The sequence below is a fragment of the Mesoplodon mirus genome (assembly GCF_964341445.2).
Source record: "Mesoplodon mirus genome assembly, chromosome: X".
Lineage (NCBI taxonomy): Eukaryota > Metazoa > Chordata > Mammalia > Artiodactyla > Ziphiidae > Mesoplodon > Mesoplodon mirus.
In genome coordinates, this window is record NC_138981.1 from 91,833,877 (window position 1) to 91,851,454 (window position 17,578).

At 36.4% G+C, this 17,578-nt stretch overlaps 1 protein-coding gene across 1 annotated transcript in view; it reads left to right on the forward strand.

Annotated features, from left to right (window-relative positions):
• Positions 1–17,578, forward strand: part of RADX (RPA1 related single stranded DNA binding protein, X-linked) — a gene marked incomplete at its 3' end in the record, with an annotated part of 61,154 nt that overhangs the window by 19,865 nt on the left and 23,711 nt on the right. Inside the window, 6 exon segments of the mRNA XM_082609310.1 lie at positions 1,064–1,172; positions 1,373–1,464; positions 2,923–3,027; positions 4,165–4,329; positions 5,570–5,730; positions 6,494–6,666. Of these exon segments, the coding sequence (XP_082465436.1) occupies positions 1,064–1,172; positions 1,373–1,464; positions 2,923–3,027; positions 4,165–4,329; positions 5,570–5,730; positions 6,494–6,666 (805 nt within the window).

Genomic DNA, 17,578 nt, shown 5'->3' on the forward strand with positions numbered 1-17,578 from the left:
AGAGGATGCATGAATGAACCATAGGTAAATGAAATGTTGTTGAACATAATTAGTAATAAGGGAAGTGCAAAATAAAACCACAGCAAATTGTCATTTTCTGTCATTAGACTGACAAAAACTAAGAAATTTAGGGATTTCCCTGGTGGTCCAGTGGTTAAGACTCTGCACTTCCACTTTAGGGGACACAGGTTTGATCCCTGGTCAGGAAACTAAGATTCCGCATGCCGCGTGGTGAGGCCAAAAAAAAAATTTTTAACAGTACCAAAATTTGGAGAGGCTGTGGCTCAGTGGGAATTCTTGCACATCACTGCTGGAACTGTTAATAGTTTAAATAAATATTTAATATTCGGTAAATATTAGTAAATATTTATTAATATTAATAAATAAATAATAAATACTACTTTAGGATAGTTTGAAATTATCCTATAGGGTGGAACATCTGAATATTTTACAATCCAGTGTTTCCCTCCTGGATATAATACCTTAGAAAGCTTTTGCCTGTGTGTACAAGGAGATATGTAGAAAAAAGCTCATAGTGACCATGTTTGTAAAAACAAAAGCTGGAAATAATCCAGATGTCCAGCAATACAATAAAGAGTAAATAAAATTGTAGTATATCAACACTCTGGAACATTATTCAGCAGTAGAAATGAGAAAAAAATTGCTACATGCAGCTGCATGGATGAATTTTAGGACCATAAAGTTAAGTGAAAAAAGTAGCCCTAGAATACTGCATTATGGTAAAATTCCATTCATTTAAAGTTCAAAAACAAAGAAATTCAAACAGTATACTATTTGGGCAAGAACACATAAGTGATAAAAAACCTCTTTTTTAAATTAAGTATATGATGAAACACAAAATTTAAGGTATGGTTAACCTTTAGTTGGGGAGATAAGTGGATGTGATAATGTCGGAATAGGTAGAAGAAAGCTATTGATAATGATCTAGTTGTTAGGTTTAGTGGTGGGCTCAAAAGTGTTCAATCTATTTTTTGCTGTGTGATTTATATGCATATATTATTTTATATGTATATCATACTAAAGTAATATATTTGTTTTTCAGAAATCTGCCTGAACCTTCGAGATCCTCCAACTAATATAATTATCATTCCAGAAAAGCAGGTGAAACCAGAATGGAGATTGCCAAAATTAAACCACCATTTTATCACAAGGTAAAATAGCTTCTTGCAAAATATCTCAAATATTAATTTTCAATGTTAGTTACTGAAACAATGTATTGTAATTTGCTCAGAATCTACCCAAAATTATGCTGTAGCAGTTAGATAGATGTGCATTTTCACAGTCATATTTGCAGAATGCTTTTTCACTGTTTAAAAATACAATATCTATTTAATAATTTTGCTTTTTTTAGATCTGAACTGGATGATATGCCAGAAAAGAGTATCTGTGATGTTATTGGCGTTTTAGTTTTTGTAGGAAGAGTCCAGCGGTCAAAAAAGAAGGGTAAGCTTTTGATATTGAAAGTCATAAAAAGTATTTCAGTGAATAATTCTGTGTTCATATGTGCATAATCAGTTACCTTCATTTATTCTAACATTCTATCCATGTAGAAAGCCGTGAATTCAGTGAAACTAAAACATAGATAGTCCATTTCCTTTGTATCCATTTGGAAATTGACTTAGTAGACCCCATTAAACACAGTGAAGGCTTTACTAATGTAGAATTAAGTAGTAGAGGATTAGGATACTGTGTAATTAAATAATGACATTGGTAAGTATGATGTCATTTGAGTATGGAATTAATATTAGGTTGGTGGTGTTATACCAGCTGGTCAATATTTTACTTAACTTGGTGTTGATTTTTTCCACTACTTTTATTTATTTGAAGACATTTTAAGTATGTCCTATTATGTGTTTTATATAACAAGTTAGTCTTCAGATCTACTATGATAAGGATAAAAGTATATCTAATACTTTTTAACAACTTCAGTGAATTTTTTCTTATTTGAATTTGTAACATAAAGCTATTTTAGGTATTGGTGTGCTATTTTCCTATTTTCCAAATGATTATGTGAATAAAATACTGATTGTTAAGTGCTTGTCAACATTGGGGAAATTCCCAATCTTGACTACATGTATTTTTTTTTTAATGAGCAACAAGATAGAAATTGTAGAATATCAGGAGACCTAGAGACCATATACAGGGCTGTTCTGCTACCCCTTTATTCTCTGTTATAAAACAGTATTACACACCATTCGGATATTACCTCATTACAATCCACCCTGTGCTTGTGAGATTAAATTTTTTAAATATATATGAGTAGAACTGAACATCACCCCAAGTGTTATTGGAGGAGAGGGCAGAAAGAGAGTTTTGGCCAAAACCAAGGCATGGGCTTCCAAGGTAAGTGGGGCCATGACCTTTCATATAACCTCTCTCAGGTCACAGATAATTGGTAATGATGATCTCTGATAACAATTTAGATGGGCTTTAGGGCCAGCTCCCTCTCTCTTTGTAGCCACTTTAAACAACAAACTGACACAGGTTTTGGATAACGATTTTTCACAGAAATGTTGCCATCCATGCACGTTCTATTTCTTGTGAAAATGTGAAATATATCTTTTAAGAAAGGTTTGTATGGACCTTGGTGAGACCTTGTACTTTCTAAAGGAAAAGTTAAGCGTTAGATCCTTTATTTAAAGGAAAAGGTTAAGTGTTAGATCTTTGTTGCTCCAAGTGTGGTCAAAGAACTGGCAGCACTAGTATCACCCAGGAGCTCATTAGCGGTGGAAAATCTCAGGCCCTACACTAAAACTACTTTAATCTGAATTTGCATTTTAACAATTGTTCTAGGTGATTCCTCAGTTCATTAAACTTTGAGAAACACTCTGTTAGATCCTGTTCTTGGTATTCCCATTTGAAATGCAGAAATAATTTCGTAAGTGCTTTCATTTTCTACAGTGGCACATTTCACGTGTACACAGTTGAAAGTTGTCAGAAATGACACTCAAGTACCTAAACTGCTTTACCTTACTACTACAAATGAGAGTCACATGTTTATTACTGGTGAGCAATTTCTTTGTATATACTTTATTGGAAATGTAATGTATTTTCTCTTCATTAAATTAACTTTTCTGTTATAAGATTCAACCACAAGATGGCTTTATTTTGAACTCCTTTCTCACTTTAAGAATGGTTTAAGAAAGAATATTTAGCCTATGAAATCTATTGCTTCCAGATTATTTACAGTTAGAGCAATGATTTTGTGACTTACTGAAGAATTTTGTTTATGTCCTTTGGATAACTTTAATTCCTGCTTGACATAAGAAGTTAGATAACCATAAATTGCTTCATAGATTGAAGACTGTTGGGCCCTGTATCACAATATGGATTCAATTAACAACAGTTTTTAAATATTAAATAAAACAAAAATGTGCATTAAATTTTGGTCCCCAGATCTCGCATTTTACTTATATAGCAAGAAAAGTCTCACTACTTATCTACAAGTGTACTATTTTTCTCTATTCCCTCGGATAAGGGGGGCAAAATAATAAAGATAAAAGTTTTCAGATGAGTGAGGGAGTACTATGGAATGATGTATTTACTAGAATGCTACCATGTTGGTAATTAGGAAATTTGTCAAAAGAAGAGCCCTAGGAAGGATGTAACACACATCTTTGTCCATACCTCATTTTATAAATATGAATACTATCAGATCTAATATATACTAATAATATCAGATATGAATGACACTTTTAAGTATGTTTCAAAAACATGAACTTAAATGCTGAGCTATATTCATAGGCAATTTAGTTAATACATGATGTCATACCTTCAGGTTAAAACATAATCAATTTTCTAAGAAGATGCTAAACAGTTGGATAGTTAGCAAAAGCCAGACTATTAGTTTTCTTTTTCTTCTGGCTTTTCAGTGTCCTGTAGACAGTTACAGTTTAATCCACGTAAACTAATATGTCTGATTTCCTTCTTGACTTAGGATTTGTTAACTGATAATTTTCATATGCATATTCAGTATAATTATCTGCTACATAGTGAATAAGTTAACTTCTTTTCTTGGTGCTATAAGAATGATTTTATATTAAACTGTTTTTATACCCAAAAAAGTCCAGGTGGTTTATTACAGTGAGTTGTCTTTTTTTTTTTATTCCTCATATTTTTGCACTTTACCCTTCCTGCAAGAAGGTCATAGAGGCCAGCCGTATACCAACGATACCAAGGTAAAAAACTTTATTCAGTGGGTTAAAACAAAGACCAATTCTGGGGAATTGAAGAACACTGTTATTGGTGGATATTACCCCTATCCACCAGTGCCGGAAACATTTTCGAAGTATAATATTTCTGTTAAAGGTACTGATGTAATTGCTAGTCCCTTATATGTTTATATGTGGTATGTATGGTATATGCCATATCAGTTAGTCATCTTTATTCTTTAATGGGAGTGAGCCAAAGTGTAGCAACACTCACTGGTAATAATTTGATCTTTATCAAGATCTAAAAACATATGTCATGACCCATAAAGGTTAATATTTTGATTTTATTAGACTGCAAGAAAAGAAGGAGTTTAAATAGACTATGACTAACTGGAGGTAATATCTTGACTTAAAGTCATTGAGATCAAATCTGAGTTGGTAGATCCCAACTCCTATAACACTACTTAGATTAAAGATATCAGAGGAGACACTGGACAATTTGGTACCAAGGTACTGACAACTGTATTAGGCCACTCTTGTGGAATGATATATAGACATCCCTTGGTGTCTGCAGGGCATTGGTTCAAGGAGCCCCCATGGATACCAAAATCTGCAGATGCTCGAGTCCCTTATATAAAATGGCTCAGTACAATGAATACAGTAGGCCCTTTATATCTGCAGGTTTGCAAAACCTGTGGATATGGAGGGCCAACTGTGTATTGGATATAACACAATTGAGCTCTACCTTTAAATAAAAATGATACCAAAATCAGTGAGATTCAGAATTAGTATTAATGAGAGGCCTAACATTATTTTAGTAGAATTAAGATATGACAGTTGAAAACTTTAACATAAGTATATTATTTTTTAAAAGCTATGGGATAATGCATGGTTTTGGAAAAAAGAGAAACTTTGAAATACTGACCTATCATCTTCTAAATATTGACACCCTCCTGTACTTCATAATGCCAGCAATCATCATCTAAATATTGACACCCTCCTGTACTTCATAATGCCAGCAATATGTAATATATGCTGTAAATAGCATATAGAATACAGAAAATATTAAACAAAATGTGTGTTTCTATGCAGTGGCTAGGCAACACTTTATAGTTTGAAGTATGATATATAAATTACGTTCAATATGTAAAATTTCTGTTTCAAATTAAGACGCCAGACTAGAAGGCTGTATCACAATTTAACTGACAAATGTGCTTTGCCAATTTTGCCAAAATTACATAAGGGGTTGCCAAATATAAACACAAAGTCTCACATATTTAAGTTATGTAGCAAGTTTATAATTTTCATGTTGTGAAATTACATTGCAAATCTAATTGTTATTTTTGTCATTTCAGTTCTTTAAAACTTACAGTTTCCTTGGAATTACTCTTTTGCAGTTGAGTCGTTCTTCACAGCTATAAGTGAAGTGAGGAAGGAGATTGAAGACTTGCAGTATAGGGAACAAAAGTGCATTGCAATACAGGGGATAATTACTGTTATAAAGTATGTCCCCTATAGCGGTGCAACTGCAAGTGCCTCAGCATCTGAAACACTACGGGTATGGTGCCAGAGGATTAATAGTATATCTCTGAAAGCACTGTGTTTATAATCACAACTGGTATCTTATAAATTTCATTCAGAACTCACATGTATTAACTCTTAATGATGTAAACCTAAAAGGAAAAAAATGATTTTTAGTTTGTTTCCTTTTTATGTCATTTATTTTGGAGCAGTCTGGGCTGCCCTCAAAACTTGGTATCTTGTTTTTGTTTTCTGTGTAATATGAGCTTATCATGATTGTCTTTATTTAAATTTCCAGGTGGTATGTATGATTATGTTTTATTTTCCTTCCTTTTGTCTAGGCCAAAGGTGTAGGCACACTCCCACCAGAAGTTTTTAGCTCTATTGTCAGTCTTGGCAGTTGTACCCAGGTTCTATAAGAGGTAGCAATGACTCTTGTAGGATAAATGCTACAGAAAAGGCCACTTCTAGAATCTAGGCAAAATCAAGACAAATAAGTTAATTTTTTCCATGAGCTTATCTTTTAAAAAGTTATTTCTAAGATTACTGTTCTTATGGAAATAAGCATCTAATCCAACTTTACAGTTATACTAATATAAGAAGGACTTTTGTCTTATTAAAATATTTTAATAGCAGATAGATTAAGATAAATCAACTTTATAAAAGCATTGGTACGATTGCAAAGTTTTGTCACAACTCTTAAGTTATGAAAAATGGGTAAACTAAAATTATAGAGTCTTTTAAGAGAAATAATTTTTGTGAATCAGTTTTAAACGTTTTCTTCAAATTTTTGGTTTTAGAATGCTAACCGACCCTCAACATCCCAAGCAGCTAGAAGAGAAAGTCAAAGTCAAGAAAGAGATGGAAAACCTCAAGATGATGGTCCTGTGAGTTCTCAGTCTTGTCATACTACATCTGCAAGTTTGAGCCCTCCCAAGAAAAAAAGAGCTCTACAAGGGCCATGTGCCAAACCGTAAGTCATTTGTATTAAGTATATACATGGCATATACTTTTTAATTTGTTTCTGTCCTGTAAAATGAGCAATTCTACTAGAAGTTGTATTAGTTTTCTAGGGCTGCCAAAGTCCAAGACCAAGATATAGGCAGGGTGGGTTCCCTCTGAGGGCTATGAGGAAGAATCTGTTCCATGCATTTCCCCTAGCTTCTAGTGGTTTAGTGGCAATCTTTAGCATTCCTTGGCTTATGGAAGTATCACCCCAATCTCTGCCTTCATCCTCACATGGCATTCTCCCTATGTGTATATGTGTCCAAATTTTTATTTAAGGACACTAGCCATACTGGGTTAGGGACCCACTCTGGAGTACTGGTCTACTTTAGTATGAACTCATCTAAACCAATTACAACCAAATAAAGTCATATTCTTAGGGTCATTGAAGATGTAATTGGTTACATATTGGTAGTCACAGTGATATTTGGTGGGGACATAATTCAATCCATAACAGTCTGCCCTCTAAAAATTCATGTCCTTCTCACATGCAAAAGACATTTATCCCATCACAACATCCCCAAGAGTCTTAATCTATACCAACATCAACTCTTAAGTCCTAAATATCATATAAATCATGCATGGACGAGATGCAGGGTAATTGATCCTGGGGCAAAATTCTTTTCCATCTGTGAACCTATGAAACTAGACATGTTTAATTCTGTCCAAAATACAATGGTGGGACAGACATAGGATAGGTATTCCCATTTCAAAAGGGAGAAACTGGAAATAAGGGGGTTATGGGTCACAGAAACCTTGTTGAAACCTAATGAGGCAAATTCCATTTGGCATTAAGGCCCCAGAATTATCCTCCCTGGCAGAATACTGTGTCCTCTGGGCCCACTGGGATGGCAGCCCCACCCCCTTGGCACTGAGTGGTGGTCTTGCACTCTGGAACTGGGAAGGTGGCCCTGGCTTTTAGAATTGAGGAGGTGTCCCTGCCCTCTAGAACTGAGGAAATGGCCTCACCCTCAGGGTCATTTTTCCCTTTTCTTGAAGGATAATACTTGATCATAGCTGGATATCTCTAGCAGCTCATTTCCTGACTGTAGAATCCCAGAAGTCCGATGGAATTGCATTCCTTCATTTCTTCCCACCTATGTTTCTTTCAGGCAAACTAACAGCATGCCTACTGAGATGGTTGACTGGATCCACAAATCACAGTCTCTTGGGCAAATGGTTATCTAGCAATGCCCTTAGTGTTCTTTCCAAAGCAAGCTTTCTTATGTTTTGCAACATGGATAGGCTTAGAATTTTCCAAGTATTGAAATTCTGGTTCTTTTTTTCTTAACAATTCCCTTTTCAACTTTTCTCTCCCCTCTCATATGTTACTATAAGCAGCAAGGAGAAACCAGGCTGTGCCTTCAATACTTTGCTTAGAAATCCAGTTTCCAATAACACATTCCTTATTTCTGTCTGAGACCTCACCAGAAGTACCTTTTACATTCATATATCTAGTTCTGTTCATGACGATGAGTGTATTCTCTAAGACTGCAGAAACTTTCTCTACAGCTCTTTTCTTTCTGAGCCCTCAACAGATTCTCCTTCAAAATCCATATTTCTACCAACATTCTCTTCAAGGCTATCTAGGTTTTTTCTGTTATGCACCTCAAAACTCTTCCAGCCTGCACTTAATACCCAATTCCAAGCCACTTCCACGTTTTTATGTATTTGTTACAGCAGCACACCACTTCCTGGTACCGAAATCTATTAATTTTCTAGGGCTGCTATAACAAAGTACCAGAAACTGTTTGGCTTATACTATAGAAATTTGTTTCACAGCTTTGTAAGTCCAAAATCAAGATGTCAGCAGGGTGGATTCCTTTTGAGGGCTGTGAGGAAGAATCTGCCCCATGCCTCACCCCTAGCATCTGGTGGTTTGCTAGCCATCTTTGGCTTTCCTTGGCTTGTAGAAACATCACTCCAATGTGTATCTGTGTCCAAATTTCACCTTTCGATAAGGACATCAGTCATGTTGGACTAGGAGCCCACCCTAATCCAACATGACCTCATCTTAACTAATTACATCTTCAGTGACCCTATATCTAAATAAGGTCACATTCCGAGGTACTGGTGGTTAGGACTTCAACATGAATTTTCAGGAGACACAATTCAACACATAACAGAAGCTCTCTTATCTGCCATGCTCATCATGGACTAATTGAATGTGAGTTTAAAATGGGGAATTACAAAAAAATAAACATTTTTTGCCTCTCTTTTTTTTTATTCTACGGATAAGAGAGATCATATAGTATTTGTCTTTCCCAGTCTAACTTATTCCACTTAGCATAATAACCTCAGGATCCATCCATATTGTCACAAATGACAAGATTTCATCTTTTTTATGGCTGAGGAGTATTCCATTGTATATATTACATCTTTATCCATCCATCTGTTGATGGGCACTTAGGTTGTTTCCATATCTTGGCTACTGCAAATAATGCTGCTGAGAACATAGGGGTGCATATATCTTTTCAAATTAGTGTTTTCGTATTCTTTGGATAAATATCCAGAAGTGAGATAGCTGGATCATATGGTAGTTCTGTTAATTTTTTGAGGAATCTCCATACTGTTTTCCATAGTGCCTGCACCAATTTACATTCTGACCAATAATGTAGGGGTGTTCCCTTTTCTCCACATCCTCACCAACACTTATTATTTGTTGTCTTTTTGATAATAGCCATTCTGACAGGTGTGAAGGTGTGAGGTGATATCTCACTGTGGTTTTCATTTGCATTTCCCTGATAATTAGTGATGTTGAACATCTTTTCATGTGCCTGTTGGCCATCTGTATGTTTTCTTTGGAAAAATGTCTATTCAGGTCCTCTGCCCATTTTTTAATCGTATTGTTTGGTTTTTTGAGGCTGAGTTGTATTCATTTTTAAATATATTTTGGATATTAACCCTTTATGGGATATATGATTTGCAAATATCTTCTCTCATTTGGTAGGTTGTCCTTTCATTTTATTAATGGTTTCCTTTGCTGTGCAGAAGCTTTTTAGTTTGATGTAGTCCCATTTGTGTTTATTTTTGGGTTTGTTTCCCTTCCTTGAGGAGACCTACTTAGAAAGATAATGCTAAGACCAATGTCAAAGAACATACTGCCAATGTCGTCTTCTAGGAGTTTTATGGTCTCAGGGCCTACATTCAATTCATTTACCCATTTTCAGTTGATTTTTGTGTATGGTGTGAGATTATGGTCCATTTTCATTTTTTTGCATGTGGCTGTCCAGTTTTCCCAACACCATTTATTGAAGAGATTCCTTCCCCCACTGTATGTACCTTTGCTCCCTTGTTATAAATTAATTGTTCATTTATGTATGAGTTTATTTCTGATATCTCAATTCTATTTCATTGATTTATGTATCAGTTTTTCTGCAAATACCATGCTGTTTTGATTATTATAGCTGTGTAATATAGTTTGAAATCAGGAAGTATGATACCTCCAGCTTTGTTCTTTTTTCTCGTGATTGCTTTGGTTATTTGCGGTCTGTTTTGGTTCCAAATAAATTTTAGAATTCTTTGTTCTATTTCTGTGAAAAATGCCTTTGGGATTTTGATAGGGATGGCAGTGAATCTGTAAATTGCTTTAGGTGATATGGACATTTAAAATTAGGAAGTGTTCCCTCCTCTTCAATTTTTTGGAAGAGTTTGAGAAGGATAGGTATTAAATCCTCTTTGAATGTTTGGTAGAATTCACCTGTGAAGCTGTCTGTTCCTGGACTTTTGTTTCGGGGGGGAGATTTTTGATTACTGTTTCAATCACTTTACTAGTGATCAGTCTATTCAGATTTTCTATTTCTTCTTGATTCAGTCTTGGAAGGTTGTATGATTCTAAGAACTTGTCCATTTCTTCTGGGTTGTTCAATTTGTTGGCATATAACTGTTTTGTAATATTCTCTTATAAGCCTTAGTATTTCTGTGGTATCTGTTGTTATTTCTCCTCTTCCATTTTTTAAAAAAAATTATTTTTATTTATTTTGGCTGCCTTGGGTCTTTGTTGCTGTGTGCAAGCTTTCTCTAGTTGCAGCGAGCGGGGGCTACTCTTCGTTGCAGTGCGCGGGCTTCTCGTTGCGGTGGCTTCTCTTGTTGCGGAACATGGGCTCTAGAGCGCAGGCGCAGTAGTTGTGGTGCACAGGCTTAGTTGCTCTGCGGCATGTGGGATCTTCCTGGACCAGGGATCAAACCCATGTCCCCTGCACTGGCAGGCGGATTCTTAACCACTGCGTCACCAGGGAAGTCCCTCCTCTTCCATTTTTGATTTTATTTATCAGAGTCTTCTCTTTTTTTCTTAGTCTGGCTAAAGGTTTCTCAATTTTGTTTATCTTTTCAGAGAACTGGCTCTGTTGGATTGATCTTGTCTATTGTTTTTTGTTTTTAGTCTCTATTTCATTTATTTCTGCTCTGATCTTTATTACTTCCTTCCATCTACTGATGTTGGGCTTCATTTGTTCTTCTTTTTCTACTTCCTCTAGATGTAAGGTTAAATTATTTATTTGGTATTTTTCTTGTTTCTTGAGGTAAGCCTGTATTGCTGTAAACTTCCATCTTAGTACCACTTTTTTTTTTTTTTTTTTGTGGTATGCAGGCCTCTCACTGTTGTGGCCTCTCCTGTTGCAGAGCACAGGCTCCGGACACACAGGCTCAGTGGCCATGGCTCACAGGCCCAGCCACTCCATGGCATGTGGGACCCTCCCAGACCGGGGCACAAACCCACATCCCCTGCATCAGCAGGTGGACTCTCAACCACTGCTCCACCAGGGGAGCCCTTAGTACCACTTTTGCTGCATCCCTTAGATTTTGCTTTGTTGAATTTTCATTTGGATTTGTTGTCAGGTATTTTTTGATTTCTCCTTTGACTTTGTCACTGACCCAATAGTTATTCATTAGCATGTTGTTCAGTGTCCACACATTTGCGATTTTTTTTAGCTTTCTTCTTGAAGTTGGTTTCTAGTTTCATACTATTTTGATCAGAAAAGATACTTTCAAAAAGATATAATTTCAAATCTTTTAAAATTTATTGAGAGTTGTTTTGGGTTCCAATATATGGTCTGTCCTTGAGAAGGTTTCCCATGCACTTGAGAAAAATGTGTTTTCTGCAGCATTTGGATGGAATGTTCTATACAAATCTATCAAATCCATCTGGTCTGATATTTCAGTTAAGGCTACTGTTTCCTTGTTGACTTTCTGTCTGAATGATCTATCCATTGATGTTAAGTGGGATGTTAAAGTTCTCTACTATTATTGTGTTGTTGTCAATGTCTCCTTTTAAATCTGTTGATAATTGCTTTCTGTATTTTGGTGGTCCTAATGTTAGGTGCATATATATTAATCACTGTTATGTCTTCTTGATGAATTGTCCACTTTATCATTATATACTGTCCATTGTCTATTGTTACCTTTTTTTGGCTTGAAGTCTATTTTGTCTGATGTGAGTGTGGCTATACCTGCTTTCTTTTGGCTGCAATTTGCTTGAAGCATCATCTTCCATTCCTTCACTTTGAGTTTATGTTTGTCCTTAGAGCCAAGATGAGTCTCCTGGAGGCAGCATATAATTGTGTCTTGTTTTTTAATCCATCCAACCACTCTGTCTTTTGCCTCGTGAATTCAATCCATTTACATTTAGGGTGATTATTGATAGATGAGGACTTAGTACTGCCATTTATTCTTTTGTTTTCTGGTTGCTCTATATCTCCATTGTTTCTTTTTCCTTGTATTTCAATCTACCATTTTGGTTTGGTGGTTTTCTATGATGTTTTTCTCAGTTTCCTTTTTTTTTTTTTTTTTTTTTTTTTTGCAGTACGCGGGCCTCTCACTGTTGTTGTGGAGCGCGGAGCGCAGGCTCCGGACGCGCAGGATCAGCGGCCATGGCTCACTGGCCCAGCCGCTCCGCAGCATGTAGGATCTTCCCGGACCGGGGCACAAACCCATTTCCCCTGCATCGGCAGGTGGACTCTCAACCACTGCGCCACCAGGGAAGCCCCAGTTTCCTATTTTTTTATGTTTTGTGTCTCTGCTTTAGATTTATGTTTTATGTATTAGGTTTGTATACAACACCTCATAGATAAGATAGTTCCTTTTCTGCTGATAGCATCTTATCTTCATTTACCTACATAAGTTAACGTCCTTTTCCTCATCCCTGTTCATGTTTTTGTTTCTCAAATTACCCCTCTTTATGTTGTGAGTTTGTTACCAAATTGAAGTAGCTATAGTTATGTTTTCTTCTTTTTTCGCCTTTAACCTTTATGCTATAATAAATTGTTAAAAAACCTATTCTGGGGACTTCCCTGGTAGTCCAGTGGTTAAGACTCTGCGCTCCCAACACAGGGGGCATGGGTTCAATCCCTGGTCGGGGAGCTAAGATCCCACATGCCGTGAGACATGGCCTAAAAAATTTTAAAAAACAAAAACAAAAACCCTATTCTGATATAGAGTTACAGTTTTCTGATTCTGTCTATTTATTACCTTACTCAAAGTTTTGTGTCCTTTTTTGCCTTTTTGTTTCTGGTAGAAGAGTTCCTTTCTACATTTCTCATAAGGCAGATCTAGTGTTAATGAGCTCCCTCAGCTTTGTTTGGGAAACTCTTTATTTCTCCTTCATATCTGAGTGATAACTTTGCTGGATAGAGTATTCTTGGGTGACAGTTTTTATCTTTCAGTATTTTGAGAATGTCATTCGACTCCCTCCACTGACCTGTGAAGTTTCTGCTAAGAAATCTGCTGATAGCCTAATGTGGGTTCCTTTGTGGGTTACCATCCTTTTTCCCCTGCCTTTAAAATTCTTTCTGTGTCATTGACTTTTGGCAGTTTTAGTATAAGGGGTCTTGGAGAAGGTCTTTTTTGCATTGAAGCAAGTAGGTTTTCTCTTAGCTTCATGGACTTGTATATCCACCTCCTTCTCCAGACTTGGGAAATTCTCAGCTATTATTTCTTTAAATAAACTCTCTCCTCCCTTCTTCCTCTCTTCTCCTTCTGGGATGTCCATTACCCTACTATTGCCCTTCCTAAAAGGGTCAGCTAGCTCTTGTAGAATTTACTCATTTAAAAAATATATTTTAATTATCTTTCCTCTTCTCCTTGTATCATTTCTATATTTCTGTCTTCAAGCTCACTAATTCTCTCTTGCATGTGGTCTGCTCTATTTCCAGTGCTTTGTAATGCATTCTTCAACTCGTTTACTGAGTTCTTCAGCTCCAGAATTTCTGATTGGTTCATTTTAGATTCAGTCTCTTTGGTAAAGTATTCCTTTTGTTCATTAATTTTATTCCTAAACTCATTGAACTTTCTGAGTTTTCTTGTAGCTCATTGAGTTTTATAATAGCCATTTTGAATTTTCTGTCAGTTAGATCACAATATTCTGTGATTTTCAGTCTGGTTTCTGGAGAATTGTCATTTTCTTTTTGTGGTACAATGTTACTGTGGTTCTTCATGGTGCTTGATGAGTTGTTCCTCTGCTAGCTCATTTCAAGTGGCAAACACCTTTCTTCTTTAGGTAAAGCTTTTTTTTTTTTTTCTTGTTTCTAACAATTCAACAGGTTAAGCCCTTCTTTTATCTTCCAGTAGGTGGTGCTATACCACAAGTTTTTGGTTTCTCTTACCTGAGCTGCCTCTAGTTATGTTTGACAGCAGCACTTTCCACTTTCTACCGCCTCTGTCAGAGGTATCAGCCAGTGCCCTAGTTGTCACTGCTTATGCCTCCAGTGTCGTTGGTGCCATGCTGCTGCTGGTGTGGCTGGTGTCACTGCCTGGCACACCAGGATGGTGGACAATTCTGCCATGTTTAGGACCTCCTGGGTTGCAGGCACTCCCACTGCAGGATGGGGGATAGCTCAGGTGGCACAGGAACCTCTGCTGTGTTCAGTATTGTCAGGTTTGAGGACTCTGCCGCTGTAAGCAGGGGGCGAGGAGAGAGAGTCATGGGCACCTCCACAGTTGGAGAGACAGGGTCCCAGACCCTACTGCCACTGCTGCCCAGTTATCTGTGGCTGTGGGCACCACTGCAGCCAGGAGGCCAGAGTTGTATTCACCCCCTCCCCTGTCACTACTGGGTTTTCTGGGACTGCAGGTTCAGTTGCCATGGCTGGGGGACCAGGACGGCAGGTGCCACCTCCACTCTTCCCCAAGTTCCACCTCCTCTGTGTGTTCTAGTCCACCCACCTTTAGGTGTACAGATATGTGGAATTCTCCAGTGTCCTGGTGTGTTGGGCAGAGGCACTTTTGTTAAGTCGTGGATGCTTTACTGATAGTAGATAGAAGGAGAGAGACAAAGAGAGCGTCTCCCTTTGCCATGATGCTGATATCACTCTCCATTCACTTTTTTTTGTTAGTTTCTGCTTTATAACAAAGTGAATCAGTTATACATATACATCTGTTCCCATAGCCCATCCCTCTTGCGTCTCCCCTCTATTCACTTTTAATGGAGTTAATGATACCGGTGGTCCCCAACTTATGATGGTTCAACTTATGATTTTTCAACTTTACAATGATGCAAAAGCAATACACATTCAGTAGAAACCATACTTCAAATTACGAATTTTGATCTTTTCCCGGGCTAGTGATATGCAGTACTATACTCTCTTGTGACGTGGGGCAGTGACAGTGAGCCACAGCTCCCAGTCAGTCATGCAATCACAAGCATAAATAACTGATATACTTACAATCATTCTGTACCCAGACAACCGTTCTGTTTTTCACTTTCAATACAGTATTCAATAAATTGCATGAGATATGCAACACTTTATTATAACAGTGGCTTTGTGTTCGGTGATTTTGCCAAACTGTAGACTATTTTTGTAAGTGTTCTGAGCACGTGTAAGGAAGGCGAGGCTAAGCTATGATGTTTGATAGGTTAAGTGAATTAAATTCATTCTCAAGTTACGGTATTTTCAACTTACAATGGGTTTATTGGGATTTAACCCCATCATAAGTTGAGGAAGATATGTATTTGGGGCTTATATCAATTTTTATACTATTTGCTTAATCAAATAGTTTTAATTATTCAATTTCCCCTCTTTTAATTTGATAGGTATATATTCTTCAGTGGTCACGCTATAAATTACAACCTGAACACTTGACTTATTGAAGTTAAATACAAATTATTTTACCATTTCCTGATAATGCTAGATCCTTAGAACACTTCAATTCCATTTGTCTCCATTTTCACTATTTTTGCCTTGTATTTTAATTCTACATGTATTTTAAATTCTGTAGGACATTATTAGTATTGCTTTTCTTATACGGTTAGCTTTCAGTTATATTTAACCACACTGTTTTTGGTTCTCTTCATTCCTACTTGTATTTTCATACTTCTTTCTGGGATCATTTTCCTTCTGACTGAAGAATTCCTCTCAGCATTTATTTCAGTACAGCTTGCTGATGATATATTCTCTCTTTCTGTTTGCTTAAAAGCATCTTTATTTCACCTTTACTTCTAAAAGGATATTTTCACTAGGTTGCAGATTTTTTTAAATGTCTGATTCTACTGTTTTATTGCTTTCATTGTTTCTATTAAGAATCGGGCTAGTGTCTTCTAATTGCTCCTTCAAGGATATTGCGTCCTTTTTCTCTGAGTGCTTTTAAGATTTTCTCTTTGATTTTCAACTGTTTAAATATGATGTGCCAAGGAGTGGTTTTCTTTGTTTTATACTACTGAGCTTCTTGAATCTGTGTATTGATATCTTTCATCAGTTTTGGAAAACCATCTGCCATTATCTCTTCAAATATATTTTCTTCCTCATTATTTCCTCTCTTTCCATGATTCCTATTTCACATATGTTAGCACTTCTAACTGTGACCAACAAGTTTCTTACACTACATTCTTTTTTATTCATATACATATTTCATTTTTGTCTTTGATTCCATGTTTCAGTTTGGACTTGTCACTCCGTTTACTTTTTCACTATGTACAATCTGCTATTAAACCTATCAGTTAGGTTCATTGAGCTCTTGTTGGGTTTCCAACCCAATTAGCTATACTGTGATTCATTTCTAATACTAACTACCCAAACTTAACATCAGACTCTTAAGGGCTTAGTCCTCCACGAGACTGACCTTACTTCAGATGCTAGCCACAATTCAGCTGGTCCCCAGGCCACCCTCACTTCCAACCAAGTGGCTACAAATTCAGGAGTTCCCATGTCCCCCTCAGAGTCAATAGCTTACTAGAATGATGCAAAGAACTCAGAAAAACACTATACTTACAATCACAGTTTTATTGTAAAGAATACAGATCAGGAATAGCCAAATGGAGACACATAGAGAAAGGTCTGAGAGGGAACATGGAGCTTCTATGCCCTCTCCTTGTGGAATCTGGGCATGTTACTCTATTGGCACATCATTGTATTTTAAATCCTGGCTTGCTGACTCCAATATCTGTATTACCTGTTGGTCGGCTTCCATTTGTACAATTTATGATAGTAACAAATATGACCATTTAAGAGGTTGTATTAAAGAACATTTTAATCCAAATGGTAGATAGTAAACCATGGTGCTCTATGTTAGATAGTAAAATGTAGTCAAAATACATCAACTCATTCAAAAGTTAGCACTGAGAAATAAAATATAACAATGAGACATTAAAACTTACTCTTTGCATTCTGTTGGTAATATTTACTCCATAAAGATAGAAAATGAACCATACCAGGTTTATCTGAATCCTTAAAAATCGTTATCAGTGTCTCCTTCTAAGAAAAGCAGAGTTATTATAGGAAAGACTACAATAATATTAACTATAATACTGTTATATAGATGAGGGCATGGCATACTATACAATCTATATGACTTTTATCTAAGGTCAATAAGTTGGTGAAAAGGGAAAAGTTAGAGTACAGCTTATTGCCTCTGACAGTTTTTATAATATTCGGCCGCTATCCATCATATGT